Genomic DNA, 22,461 nt, shown 5'->3' with positions numbered 1-22,461 from the left:
TGGCTTGACCAACTATTTGAAATTTAGTATCACATCCTCTGAGCCCTATATAGCATACTTGGATGTGTATCTAGAGAGATTAAGTAATGGTATGGGTAATCCAGGGGTATTCAGGAAGTCTTGCTACAAGAACACACTCCTGCATAGATGCAGTATGCATCCAGGACATGTGTTTAAAGATATTATAAAAGGACAAGCAATGCGTGCATCTAGACTAAATGCGTCAGAGGATGGCTTTCATTATGAACTATCTGACTTGGAATGAAGGCTATTAGCCAGGGCCAATAAACCAGATGAGATACAGAGAGGATTTGATGGGCTAAATTTGTTGAGGAGAGATGTGGCATGTGCTATTCAATCCCTGATGTATGTATGTCAGACAAGAACGCTAGTAGTGAGATCAGAGTTCCCTTATTTTATACACATGATGGTGGTTTGATTATGGATATTATTGGCAAAAATTGGGGCGTTTTTACTGTAGATCCAGCCATCCAACAGATTGTTGGGGATATCCCTCGTTTTGTCTACAAGTATAAATGTAATTTAAAAAAGATGTTATGCTATCCCATCCGTTCACTGAAGAACATCATTGTTGCGCACCATTCCATGTAATAAATGCAACTATTGTGGTTATATCAATAGTAGTGGCTCCTTTTTGCAGCCTGTCACCAACTATCCATATAGATTTTGTGCGGTTGCCAACTGCCGAACAGAGCATGTAGTATACCTGGCATACTGTGAAGCCTGTGGTACTTACTATGTTGGTAATACAGACAGAAAGTTTAAGGATAGGATTGGGAGCACCTGTATCATATTAGAATTAAGTCCAACAATAATGCCCTTGCAAAGCATGTAATGAGCATTGATGTACATCATACTTTCACCTTTTTGGCTATTGAGGTGATCTTTCCTAATACATGAGGTGGAGATATTAGGAATTACACAGAAGGACGACAGACCAGGTGGATTATTAGACTCAGGGCAGATCGGTGGCCTGGGTTAAATGACAAGGTCCCCCTAAGAACAATACTTAAGTCTAGAGATTTAAAAGTGAAGTAAATGACTAATAATGAATAGTTTTAAATGTATATTACATTTTACGTGTTTTTTTTTGTTAATTATTATTTATTATTTATTATTTTTTATCTTTTATCTCATTGTTTTTGTCTTTCATATATTTTAGTTGATGTTACACAGCTGTGGCTTTTGGTAGTACCGCTTTAAATCCTGTGCTGATTAACTAGTTGATTGCTATTCAGGAAGTAAAATTCAGCCTTGATTATTTCCATCTGTAAATGGTCTGAAGAAGCCCTCTGGGGTGAAAGCTCTTACCTGACAGCTCCTGTTTTATTCCAGTGGTGCATGTAGGATTTATTTTTTAGCTTTGGTCTGCTCTACTGCTTATACCGTGCTTGTGGACTGAGTTGCTATTATGTAAGCTTTAAGATTATATTTATAAAAAATTGCAAGTAACATGGTTTTGGAATTATTGATGTAAATATGAACAAGCAGTATTCCACACCTAGAGGCAACAGTAGAATGTAACTGCAGAGGTATCTGGAGGTGTTACCTTTGCTGCAATGAGTTAAAATATACAGAGAGAATTCTTGCAGTGCACAGATATATCTGTCTTATCCGTAGTAGTCACGGTACATCCACTGTACTGAGTAAAATACCTAACAGTAGATTCTTTAGATTTTGCTTGTGAAGCTGGCTTCAACAACCTTTCAAGCCAGCTGTTCTCATGTTGTGAAATTGATTCATGTCAAGCTGAAGGTTATGAAAGCAGCTTATGGGATTCTAACAACCTTCCAAGAAAATTGTCAACTAGGAGACCATCAAAACTATACAGATGACAGGATAGTAATGCAGTACATAAACAAAGAAGGAGAAATAAAATCTTCCAGCTGTCCAAAGAGATGATCTGGATTTTGAAGTAGACCTTGCTGCCTAACTTTTGCCAACTCATATTACAGGTTTATGAATCCATTTAGCAGATGTTTTGAGAAGGAAAGTAATAGGTTCATAGGTGTGTACTAGGCCAATGGCCCTGGAGCCTGTACAAGCCTAGCCCTTAGAATTGCCCTGGCATCATGCCGCCGTTAGTTCCTGGTGCCTCTGTAAAGTAGAGCCACTGGAGTGATCCCCGGGGTGTACTTTCTATTTCCCATCCACTCATCAAGATTTCTGTTGAAGAGGGCTTGTGAGGTGCTCTGCTTGACATGTATGAGAAATCTGTTCCAGAGCATGAGCAGTCTCTGGGTTATGAATCTGTCCCTCCAGCATGTTCTGTTGATTGTGGTAATGAGGGTGAGATCCCTGGAGCATGTGGTGTGGAGGGATTGGGATTCCTTTAATAACATTTTTAACAGGGCTGGGTCGGACATGGCTTTGTAAGTCAGGCAGAGATTGCTTCTTAATAGACGATATGAGACAGAGAAAAGCTGGAGTTTTTTGAGTCTGTTCATGTAGGGCATGTGTTTAAGGCCTAGGATCCTCTTTGTGAGGTATTTTTGTGGCCTTTCCAGCTGCTGCAGGTGTTTAGTGAGGTGCATGCCAAATGGGGCATTATACTCGATGATTGGTCTAATGATGGAAGAGTAGAGAGAGAGATTATGACCTCTTTCTTCCTAGATACAAAACCCTTTGTAATGAGATATGCCACATAGAAGGACTTTCTGACCACAATGGCAATGTGGTGGTCGAAGGAGAGGTTGCTGTCAACCTGTGTTCCCAGATCTCTTATAACGCCTTCAGTGTTCAGTGGGCTACCATCAATTTAGTAATTAGTGGGAACTGAGTTATTCCCAAAGGGAATGATGACGCATTTTTTGGAATTAAGCTTAAGGCCATGGTTTCAACACCAGTCATTGGTCTCAGTGAGGCCTTTCTGTAGGATATCTGCATCACTTGGGAAGTTAATAATGGCTCCCAGCTTGCAATCGTCGGTGAACTTGGTCAGCCAGAGTCCCTCCGTGTTGGCTTGGACTTCTGAGAAGTAGATGCCAAACAAGAGAGGACCCAGGACTAATCCTTGTGGGATTCCACTTGTGACTGGTCGGCAGACTGACTTGGATTCTGCTACTTTCACACTGTGGATTCTATCTGTGAGCCAATTTGCAACCCACCTAGTGATATAGGGGTTGATGCCTAGCTTGGTGAGTCTATCAATGATTGCTGAGTGGGGAATGGTATCAAAGGCCTTGACCAGATAGAGGTAAGTTGTATGAACTGTCTTGCCCTCATCCACAGCTATGATGATTGACTCAAATAAGTTAACCAGGTTGAGCAGGCATGATACCTTTCACAAAACCAAATTGCGTGGGATCCAGAGTTTGGAGATTGCCTATATCCTTGTTAATTAGGTCCATGATTATGTGCTCCATAGCCTTGCATATTAGACTCCTCTGGCTAATGGGGTGATAATTCCCAAGGTCTGTAGTCGCTCCCCTTTATGGAGAGGGATGACTAGCAGTGCACCATTCTGTAGGGACAAAGCCTGTGGTGAGACCGTGATTGAACAGGGCACACAGGTGTGGTGCCAGTTCACTTTGTAGTTCGTGTAGAACACAGCCAGGGATATTGTCAGGTTCCATGGAAGCTGTATTCTTGGCCTTGGACAATGCAGCTTTAACCTGTGCTGCAGTAATACTGGGTGCCTGGCATACTTCCGGTATTGTGATTGTTCCTTTGGGGGGGGGGTGTAAAGTTGGCACTGAACCTGTCGGCCAGTATGTTGGCAATATCTGTTGAATCAGTATAGGAGGTACCATTGTGCAGTATCTCAGAGCAAATCTGGGTATTGCCGTGGAGATTCTCGATATAACTGTAGAAGGCTTTGTGGTTGTTTTTAGTGTCTGCCACAATTCTGCTTTCATAGCTAGCTTTAGAGATTTTGAAGAGGGATTTCAACTTTTTGTTGAGGCTAATAAGGGAGTTTTTCTAGTCTTGGGACTTAACCTTTTTCTACAACAGTTTCTTCCTTCTGTTGTAGAGTTTGTTAATGGCAGGGAACCACCAGATTGGCTTCCTTTTTTTGGAGGAGAGCGGCTTGGTTCTGTTGGGTATGACTAGTTCCATGCATTTATGTACGTGTTCGTACAGTGCATTGATGTATGATTCGGTGGTCATGCACCTATTTTACATTTGCATGGGTGCCGTGAAGTTAGCCACCTCTGTTTTTAGGAGCCCAAAGTCAGCTTTGGAGAAGTTTTTCATGGTGGTTACCTTTGCGGGTGGTGTGGGTGAGATGTGGATTTCCATGCTAATTAGTCTGTGGTCAGATCTAACCATGGAGGAATTGACTACTGGTGTTGAGCAACGGTTGCCCATGTTAGTAATAACCAGGTCAAGGATGTTGCTTCCTCTTGTGGGGGTAAGAATGAGCTGGTCCAGCGCATTGGAATTAATGAATTCCAGGAAGCATTGGGTACTGGTGCATGAGCCGATTTCCCAGTTGATGAGGGGTAGTTGAAGTCACCCAGTATGAGTGCTGGGTTGGACCCTAATAGTTTCCAGGGGGCTTAGGAACGTGGAATGAGAGTCTTGGGACATGGTTGGGGACCTATAGCAGGCTACGACCTGAATCTCAGTCTTACCAACTGTTAATTGTACCTGAAGTATCTCCGATGTGTTATGCTAGGCTACTAGTCTGGAGGTGTGCATATCCTTTATGACTATGGAGACGCCACCGCTTTTGGAGCTTCAGTCCATTTTCTGGGGCCGAAAGGTGTGGAATGAGTTATAGCCTGGTAGAGTAGGGATGCTTTCTGCTGCTTTAAACCAGGTCTCCATTACAGCACAAATGTCAATGTTCTCCATTTTGAGGAGTGTGCTTCGAGCAAGTTCATCTTCAGATTTAGACTTCTAGCATTGAGCAGCATGACCCTCAGTTTGCATTTATTTATAACTGTTACGGTGGTAATTTGGTCTTTGGAGCACTGCCTAAAAAAGCCACTATAGGGGTGGCAAGAGCCTTAGCCAGTGTCCGGAAACCTAGGGGTGACAGATGCAGGCCATCTCTGGCAAAGCATCAGGGTCTGTCAATCATGTCATCCCAAGCAGATACCGGATCCCCTTAGAATAACACCAGAAACTTAACCAGTTGTTGAAGTCCATCATTTTCTGGTTGTACTGCGGTATCTTGCCTTATGAGTGGAAGCAGAATTCACAATTCCTTCGGCATATTGCACAGATACATTGTCTCCCAGAGGTATACCTCACTAAAACAGTTAAGTCAGAGTCTTGTCGCCCTGATGCTTTTTGAAACAGTTTGGAAGGTAACAGCTTTCTCACTTGCTTGGAATTGCAGTTTGGTTTATACCTTTTCTGCTTTCCCTTAATTCACAGTGTAGTACTATAATCAAAATAGCACAAAGTCAAGCTAATTTTAATAGTTTTTTAGCCCAGATGACAATGATGTTATGTGCTAATGAGCATGATTTCTCGCCTGCCATAACCAGAGTACAGATCTGTTAAGTGTACATATTATAACAGCAGATCTTTAAAAAAAATCCCTACAGCATTTAAATGTTCACTGTCATATCTAGATTCTTTAGTTTTTTTTTTTTTTTTTTTTTAGAACAAGATTATAAAGACTGAATTATATATAGTGCATGAATCATTGCAATTACACTTCAGATTCAAGACAAAGATACTTTTTGTTAAGCATCATTTGGTTAACATTATTTTGTTAAGCATCTTTCAGCACTGTGAAGCCCTAGTGTTGCACTGGAGTTCAATATTGCCCCCAGCAGGACAATATCAAGAAGGTAAAATAACGCAGACTGTTGCACATTTTTATGTGAGTGGCAGCTCAAAGAATATTGTATATTTCTACAAGATCAAGCATGCTTTCTTCTGGCTGATGTTTCTAAGGCAATGCTAAATTTGTTGCAGCTTTCAAAGCTGTAAAACACTTTGCAATCCTATACATTTTCCCTTAACTAGTAGTTTATTAGGGTAAGTAAAATTCTATGTACTACAGATAATTAAACTTTTGTCTCTGGTCATAATTCACATGTTGTCAATACTGATGTCTTATCTCTTGATCTTTGCTTCTCATTGCTGTCTAGGTGAATTTCTACACATCCATGTCTCAAATGCATATCAGGTTTTCTACAGCTGGTGACCCAATCATAATCCTTTATTTCACATGCAAATGTGGCTTAGTGATCAAAGTTCATAGTTCCATAATCTCTGCTTCATTAGCAGCAATCTCAGATAGTAACAGAAGCTTTTGTTAACTCCTTTCTAAAAGGAGTTGTTCACTTAAGACGACCAAAACATATAGCTTTCTTGTGGGGTTTAAACTTTATGTTGGGCAAAATGACTTTGCCTCCCATTGAAACAGCAGATATGGCACAGTTAAAGCAATAACTATTTTTTTTTCTGTTTCTTCTGGAAAATGGATGCCAGTTTTACAGGATTTAATATGTAAGGTATCTTATTTCAAATTCATGTGTTGGTGAGTAGTAAGTTCAAAATATTTGATCCTCTGGTTGGAGATTACATTATCTGGTCCAGGGTGTTTGTATTGATGAGTCCAGGAAAAGTTCTGTTTGTGAGTTAGTGGCAGTGTATGCTTCCCAGTCTATAGAGGGGTAGTTAAAGTTTCCCAAGAATAGGGTATTTGGTTGGATGTGAGCATCTTCAGTAGGTCTGGGTAAGGGTTTTGAGCTTTGTGGGTCATGGAGGGTGACTTGTAGCTGGCCAGGACATAGTAAGGACCTTTGTCTATGGAGACTTAGATGTGGATGAACTCCACGGCATCATCCTGTTTAACTGACCTAGAGCTGTATTTGCTGCTAAAGTACATTGTGACTCCTTCACCTTTAGTCCCTGTCTATGATGTTGTTGGTTTAAATGTGTGGACAACATGTAGCCGTCCACAGCCGGAGTACTTTCTATGGTTTTAAACCAGATCTTAGTAACAGAAAATATTTCTGCATTCTTCATAGTGAGGAGAGATTGTAGATTGTGGTGTTCCTTTTTAGACTGCTAACATTGAGCAGTAACACCTTAAGGTTGATTTTTTTTTTTTTTTTTTTGCTGTGTTGGTAGTTTTGTCTTTTTGACATTGCCAAAAAGACTGTAACGATGTGGATAAAGTTTTAGCCAATGTCCAAAAGCCCAGGGAGACAGGTGCATGTTATCACTGGAAAAATAAAGTGGTCTGTTAACCAAGTCTTCACATGCTAATAGATATTGGATCTCCCCTGGAGTGACACCAGAAACTAAGACAAGTATTAAAATCGATCAATTTTCTTTTCAAACTATGGCATCATCTTTGCTGAAGGTAAAATGCTACTCAGTGCAAGGTGCGCACCTGTCTGTGACATATATTTAGAGACAATGCCTCTTTACATATAATCAAGTGAGGTATGCCTCAGGTCATTTACACCCACATGGACTGTGACAGAATCATGTTGGTACCTGTGGTGCATTGACTTCAGAAAGTGCATAATATCATGGATCCTAGCTCCAGGGTTGTCCAGCCTGGCAAATGGAGAATCTGTGTGTGTTGCACAATAGAATCACCTATAACAAGAGTACTAGGTAGTGTTTGCTTGCCTTATGGGCTTTGTTCTTGGGGGATCATTTGGTGTAGGCTTGTGTCTGATGTTAGATATTGCTTTTGGCATGTTCTTTAGTGATTTCTGAGTGGAGGTGTTGCAGTGTGATAGCTTAGGAGGTCTTTGTGGTTGGAGAGGTTTCTTTTAAGATCCTCAGCATGAGAAGGTGTGTGTGTGTGTGTGTGTGTGTGTGTGTGTGTGTGTGTGTGTGTGTGTGTATGTGTGTGTGGTGAATGGAATGTGTGAAGGATGTAGTGTGGTGTTCTTGACAACCTTGTTTGTAAGCGAGATTTTTGCCTCCAAGACGATGTATGTGCATCTCTTGCATCCTGTGTTAGTTTATTTAAAGACTTCAAGTTTGCCCGAGTTAGATGAGATGGTTGCTACATTGTTTCAAGGTGCCTGTATCTATCTAGCTGGTCACAGTGACATTAGGAAATTGCAAATCCATGTTTTCACTGTATTACTGTTGGGCTGTTATGGTTTAAGGTCTTACAGGTTTTACAGGAGTCACCTGTGTGGTGACTGGGCCGAGGCTAGATGTTAGATAATGCTATGATTTTAGTGCTGTTTGTCTCTGTAACTAGCTGCCCAAAACATAGCTGCACCCAAAGCTTTTTCTGTGTTACAGGTTAAAGTCCTAAGAATTACTTTACAGGTTTGCTACTATATATGGCACTGCTAACTGCCACTAATTTATAGCAGACAGAAAAAATGAAGTCCCGTGCCCCTTGGCCAATAAATGACTACCCTTTGAGCTCCCTAGTGTGCCTCCCATCCCGTGAGATCAGATAAATACCTTCTGCCACGAGATATATGATCATGGAATTTGTTAATTTAGAAGAACAGCAAAAGCAACCCTTATGTTCAGATTAACACCCAACTAAGTCCCTAAAAAGCCCTCTGGCTGATGAAACAGTCTCACTTTAAGCATCCCTGTGTGTTTTCGAGTCTGGACTGGCCAGCCTACTTTACTACTGCCACTAAAATAGCTGTGACAGTCTTCTTAATTTAAAAACACACTTATACTAACTACAACAGGTAATTGTTACTTTGTATGCCCCCTTGTGTATTTCCCAACTTGGACAAACTAGGCTACGTTTTTACTCTTACTAGAATTGCACTCCTAGCCTTTTTAACTTAAAAACACACTTTAGTTAGTCAAACGTGAAAAGGCATTGGAAGCAAATCAAATAACTAGATACAGCTAGTTACAAACTTTACACCTCCTTGTGTGCTTCCCAACTAGGAAAGACCAGGCTTCTTTTCTTTTCCCACTGGAAGTGCAGTGCCAGTCTTTTTTTAACACCTTTATTTAATTATCACTTGTGACAAAGGCAAACTTTCATTTACATAACAGCAATCAAACCATATCAACGAGTTCACATTTACAAACTTTATACATCACATACATTGTTATATATCATATAGTGAAATCAACATTAAATAAATTGTTCAGTTCCTGACTACTCTTAACCCTCACTCCTCCTCCTGCATGCATTGTTCCACAATTTCCATTTTTCCTATTCATTTTCTCCTACCCTTTTCTAAAGATCCCACTTCCTGTTGTTTTATCTCTGGTACAATATTCACCACTTCAAGTATAGTTGGTTTAGATTTTGATTTCCATTTTTTTGGCAGCCACTAGAATTAAACTTAACAAGACCTTACTTTGTCTAGGCTATTCAGATCTGTATCCCAGCTTAAAAAATGATTTCCTTAGTTACACTTATTTGCTCGACCAGTATTTATGAAAGAGTATTCTGAAGGGAATTTTTCATCTGCCAACTCATTTTATACTCCAAGAACATATGCTCCCAGGTACCTCTTTCTTCCCCATTACACCTCTAGCATTTGCCATCTACCTGGGGAAAATTCTTTGGATTCTAATTGGGGTTTAAAAGTACCTATACAAATACTTTCAGGCAAAAATCCTAAATCTTGTAGATTTTGTTGCATATTTGGGAGCCATACATATGTCCTCACATTTTTTCTCTGTGAATTGCTTATCTAATCTCTCCTTTTGTGACCTCTTCTGATTGATTCCTATAGTTATTATGCAATATTTTATATAGCCTACTAGTTATCCCATTTGTAGCAGTAGCTTCCATTCCAGATTCAATTAAAAACTCAACCAGTGCAGGTCTTTAATTTAAGATTTCTCTATTTCTTTTTCTTTGTCTATACTCTGATATCAGTACCGGATAGGGAAGCCAGTCACTACTGCAATCCAAATGTCTTATTATCCTGTTTCCATTCTATTACCTTTCCCTCTGTAATTATTTGTTCCTAGTACCTTGGTTCCTTTGCCATCTTCCTCCGGTAAGTTCCAGCCCCCTCTTGCGTATTCTTTGTACCCCAGTTGCAGTCATCCCTATTGGCAGAATCTTCTTTCTCTGTCCACATCTTAGTACATTTTCAGATACTACTTTATGAATATAATATTCTGTGCAACTGTTATTCTCCTCAAGGATCTGCATCCAAAATCCCATTCTTTCCTTATTTGTTCAGTTACCCTTCTGTTTCGTCATCATCACTTTCCACTCTGCTTGTGTTATGTATAAGAGCCAAAACTGTGTAGCTCTTAAATATCATTTCAAATTGTGTAATTCTAAACTTCCTTGTTCTACTTGGAGGATCAACTTATCCCACATGACTCTTGCCCTCCTCCCCTCCCAAATAAAATCCTTCAAATCTTTATTAATTACTGTCAACAACTTCACCTGTTGTTGATAAATATATGCCTGACCTTTATGTAAAATTAAAGAGACTAAAACATTTTTACTGCTTATATCTTGCTATTCATATCCATAGACAAGAGCTTCTAGTTTCTCAGTTTTGTATCTATCTTTTGTTCAGTATCTTCCCACATATCTTTAGCTGCCATAACAGAATAATTTCTAATCTATACTCCTAAATACTTAATTTTATCATGCCCCCAAAGATATGGGTATTGCTGAACTAGTTCATGTGTGGGTGCATATGTAGTTGTAGCCTATGCTTTATCTTCATTAATTTTATATCCCAAAAAAATGTGGAACTGTCTCAGAATATTCTACAACACTGAGATGTAATTTTCTGGTTCCATTGGGTACAAAATAATGTCATCTGCAAGTAAAGCTGTCTTTTCTTGAACACCATACTAATTGTATATCTGAATTTTAGAGTCCCTTATTTTCTTTGCCTGTAGTCATAAATGTAATGCCAGTGGTTGTTAAGTATAATGCAAATAACACAGGGGAATGAGGACACCCTTTCCTTGTTCATCTGGTCAGACATAACTTATCAGAGAAGCTGTCCCACTTTGATTTTTGCCTGCAATCCCTTATATGTTTTTCTAATTAATCTTATTATTGAGTCAGAGAATACAAGTACTTCCATTGCTGTACTCCTAATATCCCAGCTTACTCTTCTGAATGTTTTCGCTACATCAAGACCCACCAATAACAGTTGTATTTTCCTACATTCTACTTCCTTTTGGATCATCATTGTTCTATTAATGTTGTCACATATTTGCCTCCCTTCCATTAAACTACAGTGGTCTATATGTATCAGTTTTGGCATCACCTTTGTAACTCTTTCAGCCATTATAGACATAAATACTTCTTAATCATGGTTTAAAATTGAAATGGGCCAATATTTATTTATATTTTTATTTTTATTTTACATTTGTTAACCAGGGGTGTCTGACTGAGCTGAAAAGGCCCTTTTTCAGCAGAGGCCCGGGGAGAAAAGCTCCACAAAGAAAAATTACAGACACATTTAGTTATTTAGACATGATCAGTGTACACACAAATTACAAGAGACATGTTTTTACAGTGGTATGCGGAACATAAACAGTTACAGTGGAGAGAACAAACAAAAAAAATTCATTTTAAAAATAAAGGTAATTAATAGATTTGTGGTGTACAGCTGAAATTTGGAACATAGGTAGAATATATACATAATACACAGGTACAGTACATACATTGTAGATTAGCCAGTGTTTGTGAGTAATATTGAAAACTATTATCAAGTGCTCTAGATTTAGTATATATATGTTATCCGCTTTCACTAGCCTGGGGAGCAATCATGGCACTTCCAACTTTGATTGAGATGTTGCCTGATGAGGTCTTTAAAGGAGGCTTTGGATGTGTTTCAAATGCTAGTAGGGACAGAGTTCCATTTTTTAGCCACTGAACTACTATATAGTGCATCTCCAAAGCTATTGTAGCTGTTGGTGACTTCTAGTAGTAGTTTGCTTGATGATCTAAGAGGCCTTTTGGCTGAGTGATGTTCTACTAGGTTTTTGAGGGCAGGACACTTATTGGGGAGGTAATAGATAGAATGACAGAGGCAGAGCTGATTGTAGGTTAGGAGGTTGGGCAGTTCAAGCCAGTGGAGCTGTCTCAAAGCAGTACAGTGATGAGTTCTATATGAGCAATTTGCAGTAAAGCGGGCAATTCTGTTATAGCAGGCTTCCATTTTGCTTAGTTCAGTTTTGTTGAGATTAGTCAGAATGAGAGATGCATAGAGTAGGGTGGATAGAAGTTGGGAGCGAGCAATGGCTGATCTTGTGTTGTTAGTAAGAAATGGCTTGGTACCGTAGAGTGACCCCAGTGTGGGATGTACTTTTTTAATAGTTAAGTTGAGATGACTATCAAATTTTAGGTGGGGGGGGTCTATGGTTATTCCCAATAGCTTAGCCTGTGCCACTGGAGCAATTGGAGTAGCATTTGTGGAGTAGATGGTGAATTGACTGTTAGTGTTTTTGTTAGAACTGGTTATAATCATAAGCTGAGTTTTCTTTGGATTGAGGATAAGTTGGGCTTTGTAAGGTAGTTTTCAACGTCAGAGAATGCCAGCTGAGTTGTTTGCAGGAGGGTGGGAATGTTTTGTGCAGCACAGATTAATGTAGTGTCATCTGCATACTGAATTATAGATGCATGCTGTGTGGAGGTATGGAGGTCATTTGTGAAGACTGTGAATAGCAGTGGTCCTAAGATAGAACCCTGTGGGATTCCTATAGTTATGGGCAGCTGAGGAGAGAGAGAATTTTCCCATTTCACAGCTTGGTACCTGTCAGTTAAGTAGCTTTGGAACCAGGTAAGAGTGGAATTTGATAGATGATATTGATTTAGTTTGTTTAGCAGGATTTGGTGTGAGACTGTGTCAAATGCTTTGGACATATCCAAAAAAAGAGTTGACACTTGTAGGCCTTCATTTTGAGACGGTTTACTGTGTCTTTGAAGCAGAGGAGGGCTATAGTGGTACTATGGGAAGGTCTGAAACCATGCTGAGTAGGTGACAGGATGTTGCTGTCTGGGAGATAGTTTAGCATCTGGGTGTGGATGCATTTTCTAGGATTTTGGCCAGGGGGGAGAGTAAAGCAATGGGTCTGCAGTTATTAAGTTCAGTGGAGGCCCCGCCTTTATGTATGGGTGTAACATAGGATATTTTCCAGAGTTTGGGCACATAGTTTTCAACAACTGATCTGTTTATGAGAGTGGAGACTAGGATAGCAATAGCATCTGCTATGAGTTTCAAGAAATAGCTGGGGAGTAGGTCGGTTGCTGTTGATGAGGTTTTTAGTTTGGAGGACATGCTTTTATTTAAAGTGGTGGAAACTGTTTTGAGGGTAAAGCTAGTATTAGAGTTATTTGTGTTGGGGGGGGGATAGTGAGGAAGGAACTGTCCTGTGATACTAAGGATAGAATTGAGTTCACAAAGTGAGAGTTGAATTGTGTTTCGATGGGAACTTTAGTGTCAGGGGTGGTTGGTTTGGGGGTAGCCTTTTGGGTGGATTTTAGTAGCTGGTTTACATTTTTCCAAATTTTTTGCGGGTTGTGTTGGTATTTAGTTTGTAATGTTGTGTAGTAGGATTTTTTTTGTCCAGCCTATTGCATTTTTTGCCTGGTTGTGCAGTTCTTGGTACTTAGTTAGGCGTTGTGTTTCTTTGTTTTTTTGATAGTAAAGCCAGGCAGTGTCTCTGGTCTTGAGGATTTGTTTGGTTTCTTTACTGAGCCAAGGGTTTGTAGAGGTGTCTAGGTGTTGTAGAAATGTTTTGTTGAAATATGCTACAGCCTGATCAAGTGGGAGGGGTTTTAGGGGGGTCCAGTCACAGTTACAGAGGAAAGTGTTGAGGACCTCAGGAGAGAATTTTTTTGTGTTTCTAGTGGATATATAGTTAGTGGTTTTGCATATACTTGTTCTACTACGTTTGTTTGTGTCTTTCGGCTTTTCCCAGTTAGGGGTCGCCACAGCGGAACTCCGGTCCGCTAATGATTGGCAGTAGAGTTTTATGTGCTGGCTTGCCAGGCCTAACGCACAACCTTCAACGAAGGAATGCCCGTTCACACATGTCGCCACACAGAAGACGCTCTAACTGAGAATCGAACGGGCAACATCTAACTGTGAGGTGACAACGCTACCGCAGCATATTATGTTGTGGTCACTTAAGGTGTCTGGGAGACTGCCTGTGTGAGGGTACAATGTGGGGTTGTTAGTTAGGACCCAGTCAAGGATGGATTATTTTTCAGATTTTTTATCACATCTAGTTGGAATTTGGACTAGCTGCTGGTAGCCATGGAGATTTATTAGATTACTTGGTGGTTCTGATATACAGGTGAACCAGTCTAGGTTGAAGTCCCCCAGAATAAGTTTTTTTTGTGAGTATGTGGAAGAACACCAGGATAAGAAGTCTCCAAGGCTAGCAGGTGTATTACCAGGTGGAATATAGATCACAATTGTGGTGATGACCTTTTTAGGGTGAAGTTGAAGTTGTGAGATAAGTATGTCCCAGTTATTGGGGGAGGGGTAGGAGTTTGGTAATTGACGGACAGTTAAGTTGGACTAGTACAGTAAGGCAGTTCCACCCCCTTTACGAAGTGGTCTGTCTTGACTAATGATATTGTAGCCGGTAGGGAGAACTTCTGAGTTAGCTATGTTTTTATTTAGCCAGGTTTCTGTTAAAGCAACTATGTCTGGGGAGTAGTGTGCTATTGTGGAATAGTGTACTATTGTGCAATATGAAGCTGGACGAGATAGGTCTTTACCATCTTTAGGTATTACAGCCACCACTGTTTTTTTTCCAGGATGTTGGTGTCTTTCCTCTTTTTAAAATACTCTTAAGCAAAATCTTCTAAATCTTTATCACTTTCTTTCTTCTTAGCTTCTAATCTTCAACCAGAATACAATCTTTTCCTGGAAACATTCCTACACATTGGTTATACATCACCATTTTTATTTTATTTCCTCCTATCTTAACTGTTAGTTATTGAGGCTCATCTAACTCGAACCTTGACATATTTAAGTGTTTTGTAAATATTTCCCTTCGTGCTTTCTCTTGATTTCTCCAGTTCTCTTCTTTTGACAAATTTTCATAAATTTTCCGAAATCTCTCTAATACCTCTACGGGATCTCTGGTTATTTTTCTCATTATGGGATCCCTACGTTTGGCAGCAACCTTTCTACTTTCTGTTTCCTAAGTTGTTGTACCAAAAGTATTTGTGTTCTGAAAATGAAAAAACAGCTGCTTAACAGCAGTCTCATAAACTCTTGCATGTTATCCAGGTATTGCCTAATTTTCTCTTTGCTTCTTGTTCTGTGAGATTACCCTTATTTTGCAATACTTTAAACTTTGACAACCCCTTTAAACAATATGTATTACTTCTTAACCAGAGCTCTTTACATTTCATTTCTACATTATTTATAAATGCCACTTTCATTTTATCCCATTTAGTAGCTATAACATGTGGAGTACTTTCTATTTTCCATAATAACTCCTGGATACTTTCTATTACCCTTTCCTTAAATTCTTCCTTTTTTATCAGGTAGGTGTTAAAGTGCTAGTATCTCATCTTTACTTTGTTGCCGTGCATTGTTATCTTGGTAATTATTGGTCCATGATCTGGAATAGCTATTGGATGTGTATCAGAGTTCTCAATTAAATGCAAATGTTCCTGTGAAGTTTAATTTCTACATAGTCTAGTCCAGTAATTGTACCTTGGTGAATAATATCTAAAGTCTCCCAGAGTTCCTGCTACTGAATTCATGCGTACATTTTCCCAGAAATCTACCCTGTCTTGTTGTAGTTTCTCTTGTAGGCCCCCCCATGTACATCTTTATTGTTGCAAATCAAATTCCAGTCCGCACCTGTAAGTAATATCCCTCGCTGAAAGCTGATTATTTCTCCCAACGTTTTCAAGCTTTATAACAACAGTTTTATGTGCTCCCTTTCTACCACAAATCTTCCATTATTATATTTTTTTCCTTTTCTGTTACTACTGGAACTTCTCTAGCAATTAGTGTAAGCAGTCCTCTTTTCCTTTGTTCCTGATATTCTGCACAATATCCATCCTGAAATCCTTTCTTTATCAAATTCACTTGCACAGTTCTTTCCAAATGTACTTATAACTTGCATTTACCTTCTTCCCTCTTCTTCATCTCTTCTCAGAATCCTTCAAGTCATTAATGAGATGCTTTTCAGTTCCCAAAAGTTTAACCAAGTAAACAAAAGTCCACGCTTTTCACTTATTCTTATATAGCTGTATTGCACAAATGCTGGTAATGTTTTCCAGTCTCACATTTGATCACCAATTCCTGTGTCATGGGTCTGTTTGTCTGCATCTCCCAACTCCATATTCTGGTTCATAGCAAGGTACTACAGATTCTTCTGACCAACTCCTGTGCTTTCCTCTGTCTCTCAAGAGTTTTTCCTTTGGAAGAGTGAAAAATTCTGTCCTTGTGCTTTATTATCAGAGGAATGGGAAGCAGAGTCCCCATCTTCTGTATGGCTCACATTTTGTTGGACAAACTTTTGCATTTCCTCCTTAACCTGCTCTGTATCAAAAAATGGTTTTGATCCTCCAGGGAAAAATATTCAGAAGACAGATTGGTACAGCAACTTGAATCTCACACCTGCCTCTTGACATTCCCTGATTACTGGAATAAAGTTGTTTCTCTTCTGTCTGGTCTACTGTCTGGTCTACAGTAAATAATTAATTTTCCACAAACACTTGACTGTCTCCAACCTTCAATGCTTTTCCCTTTTGCCGCAATTTTCTCTGGATCAACTTTTTCTGCTGGTAGGTTTGTGTATTTAATAATAATGGTCTTGGCTGCTTTCACATGGTTAGATTGGAGTATACACATGGTGTGCCCTTTCAACTAACAGGTCCTGCTGTGGAATACCAGTCCAGTTGCTTATTTGTACCATCATAAAATTAATGCAGTTTGTTCCTTCTACTTTCTGTGGTACAGAAGAAAGTCTCAGATTTTCCCTACTTACTGTCCTTTATTCTACCATTTTTTGAAACATCTCTTCTTGAGCATTCTCGTACTCGGACAATCTTTTCTTCATTTCTACCTCTGATTTTTGCAGTTTTATCAGCTTATCTGAATATCTGTTTAAAGCCTCTTCCATTATTTCCAGCCATTTATTTGAGCTGATCTACTCCGTCAGTGTTTTGTTCTGAGCACATTTGACTTATTTTTGAGTCTGTATTATTGGAAGCTATGTCTTGTATCAAAGCTGGAACTTGAACTTCTCTTGCTGAACAGCTGTAGGATTCTTCCCAGTCAGTGTTTTGTCTTCACCTTTTCTAGTCAATTTTCTTTCAGGCTCTTAGTTTCTGTTTTGTTGGTATCCAGGCAGTGTACTTACTAAGTTGACAGTATCACTAGCTGTTGTTTTTTAGTTTCTGTTTTTACACTGGGAGAGCTGAGGTTAAGCTGTTGACCATTGTGTAGCCATCTTAGAAGGATCACAGTCCCAGTCTTCTTAATGTAAAAACGAACTTTAGTTAGACACAAGTGAAAAGGTACCAGAGAAAAATCTAACAACTAGCTACAAGTAATCGTAAGGTAATTCAAAGGCAGACAAGCCAGTAATGAAGAACACTAACAGTCTATGGGGAGAGCCTTCCCATTTTCATCTGTCAATAACCAGTAAGACGAGCAGAAGAGATAAGACTGAGAGGAGCTTCTAGAGCCAGGTATACAGAAGATGAGACTTGGAAGAGCTTCCAAGGCCAGATATACAGTAGGGGCAGGCAGATCGAAAGCCCCCAAGTATAAAAGCAGAATAGGAATGGGGAAACAGATTCGGAAAAACACACCTAGGCCCAGCACAGAAACCAAAAAGCAATATAAACTATAAAAATGCCTTAATTTAATAGCTTTGACTTAAGATAAATCTCAAGCAAGACACAAAGCTGATATAAATGGTAAGATAAGTGCCATTATAAATGTAGTTTAAATGTACTTCCCTAGATACAAAATGTAGGCCAAATGCTTTAGCAAGTTTCCAAGTTTCTAGCAGTCCCAAGATTGAGATGGCAGGCTGCTTGTGTAATGTAAAATACCAGGGGAGTTGTGTTAATTACCAAAGGCACAGGCTGTAGTTACAGTTAGCTGCAGCAAATTCAGAAGAACATCTAAGGCCAGGACTGAAACCGAAAAGCAATGCAGATTTGAAACATACCGTGAATTGTTAGCTTTAACTTTTAGATAAAGAGCAAACAACACACAAAATTGCTTTAAATGATAAGTGCAATTATAAATGTAGTTTGAATGTACTTTCCTGGATGCAAAATGTCCAGATGCTTTGTTATCAAACTAACAAGTCTCCAACAGCCCCAAATGGTAGTGGGCTGCAAAGAACAAGGATCCAATAGTGGTAATGGGTTGCATGATGCCCTGCATGGTCTTATGGGTTAATTAGCATTTGAGCTTCTGACAGCCTCAAAAGCTGTGACTAAATCCTTTTCATTACCAAATAAATATAACCATTATAATTAGCATGGGATCCTGTTACACATGTTGATATCTAAAGGAAGAAAAGGGTCTTGTCCTCAAAAACCTTTCTATACATAAAAACAATATATTTAGGGTGCCTGCAGATTTAGTAAGTATTTTTTGGTCTTATAAGTCATTAGTTGAATTGTGAAGCAACTAATATTGACCTGATGTTGAGTCAGCTATGTACAGGCATTTTTCAAGACCTTGCTTTAGCTGTGCAGGCAGACTTGTAAGGAAGCCAGTTTGTCTGTTTGTAGTTTTGTAGCTAGTCTGATATGGGTTGAGATCATTAGCATGGGTCACTATGTAGATGTGTGTGTGTGTGTGTGTGTGTGTGTGTGTGTGTGTGTGTGTGTGTGTGTGTGTGTGTGTGTGTGTGTGTGTGTGGTTAAGCAGTTTATTTATTAGGCCTTGTAGACTGGAATAGCCGGGTATATATTAAATAACCGAAGAGGTGTTTCAGCGAACACCTCTTTGGCGACACATAATGAATGAACACACAATCATTCAGAACAGCAATTTCTTTCCCTGGGAAAGAAATCGATTGGCCATCCCCATAAGTTTGCCGTTTTCCCTACTGTAGTGCGATCTTGGGAGTTGGTATATTTAGCTGGGGGGGGATGTGGGGGACACAGTGGGTGTCGGAGCCCTCCACTTTATGTCTCTAATGATGTGCTTTTGTTTTTAGACAAGCAGTTTCTTTCCCAGGGAAAGAAATTGCTGATGTCACCGTTCATGGTTTTGTGTGTTCGTTGTTTATGTGTCACCGAAGAGGTGCTCGCTGAAACGCCTCTTCATTTGTTTAATACAGACCCGAATAGCCTTACAGGTCAGTGCCTGTTTACAGAAAGGTACTTGGTAGAAAAGCTCCACAAGTGTTAATTAGGCTTAAACATCAACAAAAAGAAGGATGACATCTGGAAAGCAATAGAGAAAAAGCAATAGAGGTTAAATAATGTAAATAACAGCCACAGTACATCATGGTAGTAGTATCAAAAAGGGTCACAGTTAGCACACCCAAATAGTACAAGGTTTATGCAGGCAAAAATGGTTACATGTCAGGTAATTCAAGTATAAGTAAAACGCGTTATATTGTTTAGTCCAGGTATAAACAGTATCTGGCTTGATACGATACATATAGTCAGCTCCAGTTGTATAGACAGGAATATGCATTTTAAGAGAGAGGGACTACTTTTAATTTCTCTTGAGAAATTCTAGCATGAAAATTGACTGTGTGAGGTTTCAGCCTGTATGCACAATCCACCTTCTGTGTCAAAGATATAGCTATTAAAGTTGTAGTGCAAATGCCTAGTAATGCTATCCTTTTTTTTTTTTGGACATCAGGAAATGAATCACAGAGTCAGAAGTCTGTACGAGAGCTTACTAGGCTTTTGAGCAGATGTTTATTCATGTGCCTAAGTGGTGTATTTTTGATTCTTGCAGTAGTTATAACGCTACTGCAGTCAAGTATGAATCAAAACTGTGCCTGGTAAGAAAATTGTATACGGCAACATAAGAGTAAGAAGTGAAGGAATATAGTTTTTGAAGTGAAAGCCTGAAGCCCCTGCTGCAGTGTTATTTTATAGAGTACATCAGTAATGCCATTTTAACAGTAGGTCAGTGGAAGATATTTCCATTTCTTCTCCATTTAATTAATAGGTAAAGAGGAATCAGAACCAAGTTTGCTGGCTTCTTCAGAAACTGCCACGTAACCCCTCAGCCAATCAGGGTTACGGTACATTTCAGCAATTCTTAGACAACCATCAGTATTCACGTCGAGGAATTCTGCGTTATGAAAAAATTTTTGGACAAGGGTTTGTCAGCACTGGGGGACAAGAAACCACAAAGGTACAGTACTGTTTTTATACATACAGTTTTTGGCTTGAAGTAGACCAGCATACTGTAAATGTAAAGCTGTGGATGAACTGTATTATCTGAAATTAAAACAATGACTAATTAGGTAAAAAAATCTTTGTGGGATAGAGCTAGCATGTGTTTTGCTGAGACATTATTTCTGATTGCTTCAGTTACACAGGCTGTTTCTTCTTAAAGTGTGTAAATTTTACCACCAATAAATGATCTGGTGTAATATGGGGAATTCTCCATGGCATTGTCTATTCAAATACACATATGTTATGGTTGTGTAGTGGCAGTGAATAACCTTAAAGTGGATTAATGGAATTCCTCTCATTTATGTTTATCTGTGATACTGGGAAAGTTACTGGTTATTACATATGTTATGGTTGTGTAGTGGCAGTGAATAACCTTAAAGTGGATTAATGGAATTCCTCTCATTTATGTTTATCTGTGATACTGGGAAAGTTACTGGTTAAAAGGGAATGCAGACATGGTTTGTCTAACCCGGACTAAAGTAAAGAAAAACATAAAAAAACAAAACGCATGTATGTAGCTTAAGAATAATATTTGTGAAAGTATTGTTTGGCAGAAGGAGTAATTGTCAGTTACGACTCCGGATGCCTCTCAACCTCTTAGTGCAAGAAATCTGGGCAAAGCCTAAACTAATGTGGGGACAAAAGCCCAAAAACAGGAACAGATTTTAAATATTGTTCATATAAACTTAGAAGGTTGCTAGAATAACAGGTTTTACATTAGCATGCATGTTCTGAATGATATTAAGTCTGAAAATCAGTTGTATGTCATTACTTAGTGACTTCAGTCCGTATTGATCTGCCAGAAAATCACAAATTTTATGAGGAACAGACTGAAAATGTGAATGAAAAATCTGGGCATTCTGCAAAAATCTGTACAGTTGAAAGGTATGAGTTACTAGGGCTAGACAGCAGTACATACATTATTTATCCTCAAGTCCAATGCTTTGAATATAAAGATCAGGATGTGAGTCAGTCAGTACAGAGTTATTCATAGTAATTTAAAAATAAAAGCTAAATTCAGGGTAGGGCAAGCTATTATCATTGTGATAAACTCGTTAAGTAATTATATAGCTTTTCCTAATTTGATGTGTTTATGGTGGAAGTTGTCCGAGATAGTGAGATTTCTCTACTTTTGGAGTGCATAAGCAAAAGCTTTCACACACTCTGTCTCTGTTATCAACTGCCGATTTAGAGACAAGTTTTCTGGACCTAATTATATGAACTGATTTGCTGAAAGTGGATTGTCTTCAAAGTATTTGTGTGTGCAGCATGGTATTTTAGCTATTAAGATATCTACCTCACAGCTGCAGGGCCACAAAGTTCAAACATGATATCTAGTCACTGCATTTGTGAAGTTTTGCAGGTTCTGCTTATGTTTGCATGGATTTTCTGCAAGTGCTCTGAGTTCCAGCTAAAAACATTTTTGTTGATTGGCTATACATTGCATTTTATCCCTGGGATTGTGGCCCATGTTGTGGCTGAAAGGAATCTGAGATAGAAAAGTCCATTTAAACAGGTAACAGAGAAATAAGCTAAAATTAAACAGAACATATTTCTAGTTGAAACAGACTGAGAGTAGGACATGCATTTAGAAAACCTATTACACTTTCTAATGGGAGTGATCCCATGTTGTTTTGCATGACAAAGTGATGTTCACCATGACGCATCAGTAGTACAGCTCAAAGTAGCATTGTAACATTGGTAAATATGATATGGATATGTTTGCAGGCTGTAGAACAGGATATGCCACAAGATGTGTGAAAGGAAACAAGCTATTTCAGGTTTTAGCTTTTTTTGGCAGCGTCCTGACATTTGGCTTGTGTCTGTCACATACATGCTTACCCATGATACTATGCATATGCTTAATAGTGTGTGTAATATGATGGCATGTGACTACATCATACTCCTTCAACTATGAATAGTCAAAAGACTGAGGTTATTGTCTTAGAGATATGGACAAAGTAATAAGCCTTGCCCACAGTCCCCATTCTCATTAGGATGTTCCTTTCTTTGGAGGTGCTCTTATGCTGAGTGAGAATTTGGTGTCCTTCCATGACTTTGTCTATATGGATACTTTGATAAGGACTGCAGCTTTGGAAGTTTGCTTGCAAAAGATGGTGTGGCTTACATTGTCCTCTCATAAGGAGGAACTCAGGAACAAGGTCCTAGATGTCTGTTTTTTAGGAACAATACCATTCAGCCATTCCACTAGGAAG

At 39.1% G+C, this 22,461-nt stretch overlaps 1 protein-coding gene across 3 annotated transcripts in view; it reads left to right on the top strand.

The window, feature by feature from the left end:
• Window positions 1-22,461, top strand: part of LOC122805489 (phosphomethylethanolamine N-methyltransferase-like) — a 465,550-nt gene that overhangs the window by 124,060 nt on the left and 319,029 nt on the right. For all 3 annotated transcript variants that reach the window (XM_044075678.1, XM_044075676.1, XM_044075677.1), the window contains exon 6: window positions 20,013-20,201. In XM_044075678.1, the coding sequence (XP_043931613.1) occupies window positions 20,013-20,201 (189 nt within the window). The remainder of the gene's footprint in view (window positions 1-20,012; window positions 20,202-22,461) is intronic.

The sequence above is a fragment of the Protopterus annectens genome, chromosome 6.part1, assembly GCF_019279795.1.
Source record: "Protopterus annectens isolate FY-2018-M chromosome 6.part1, PAN1.0, whole genome shotgun sequence".
Lineage (NCBI taxonomy): Eukaryota > Metazoa > Chordata > Ceratodontiformes > Protopteridae > Protopterus > Protopterus annectens.
The sequence above is the reverse complement of the archived record's forward strand: the minus strand, read 5'-3'. Positions and strand labels throughout refer to the sequence as shown.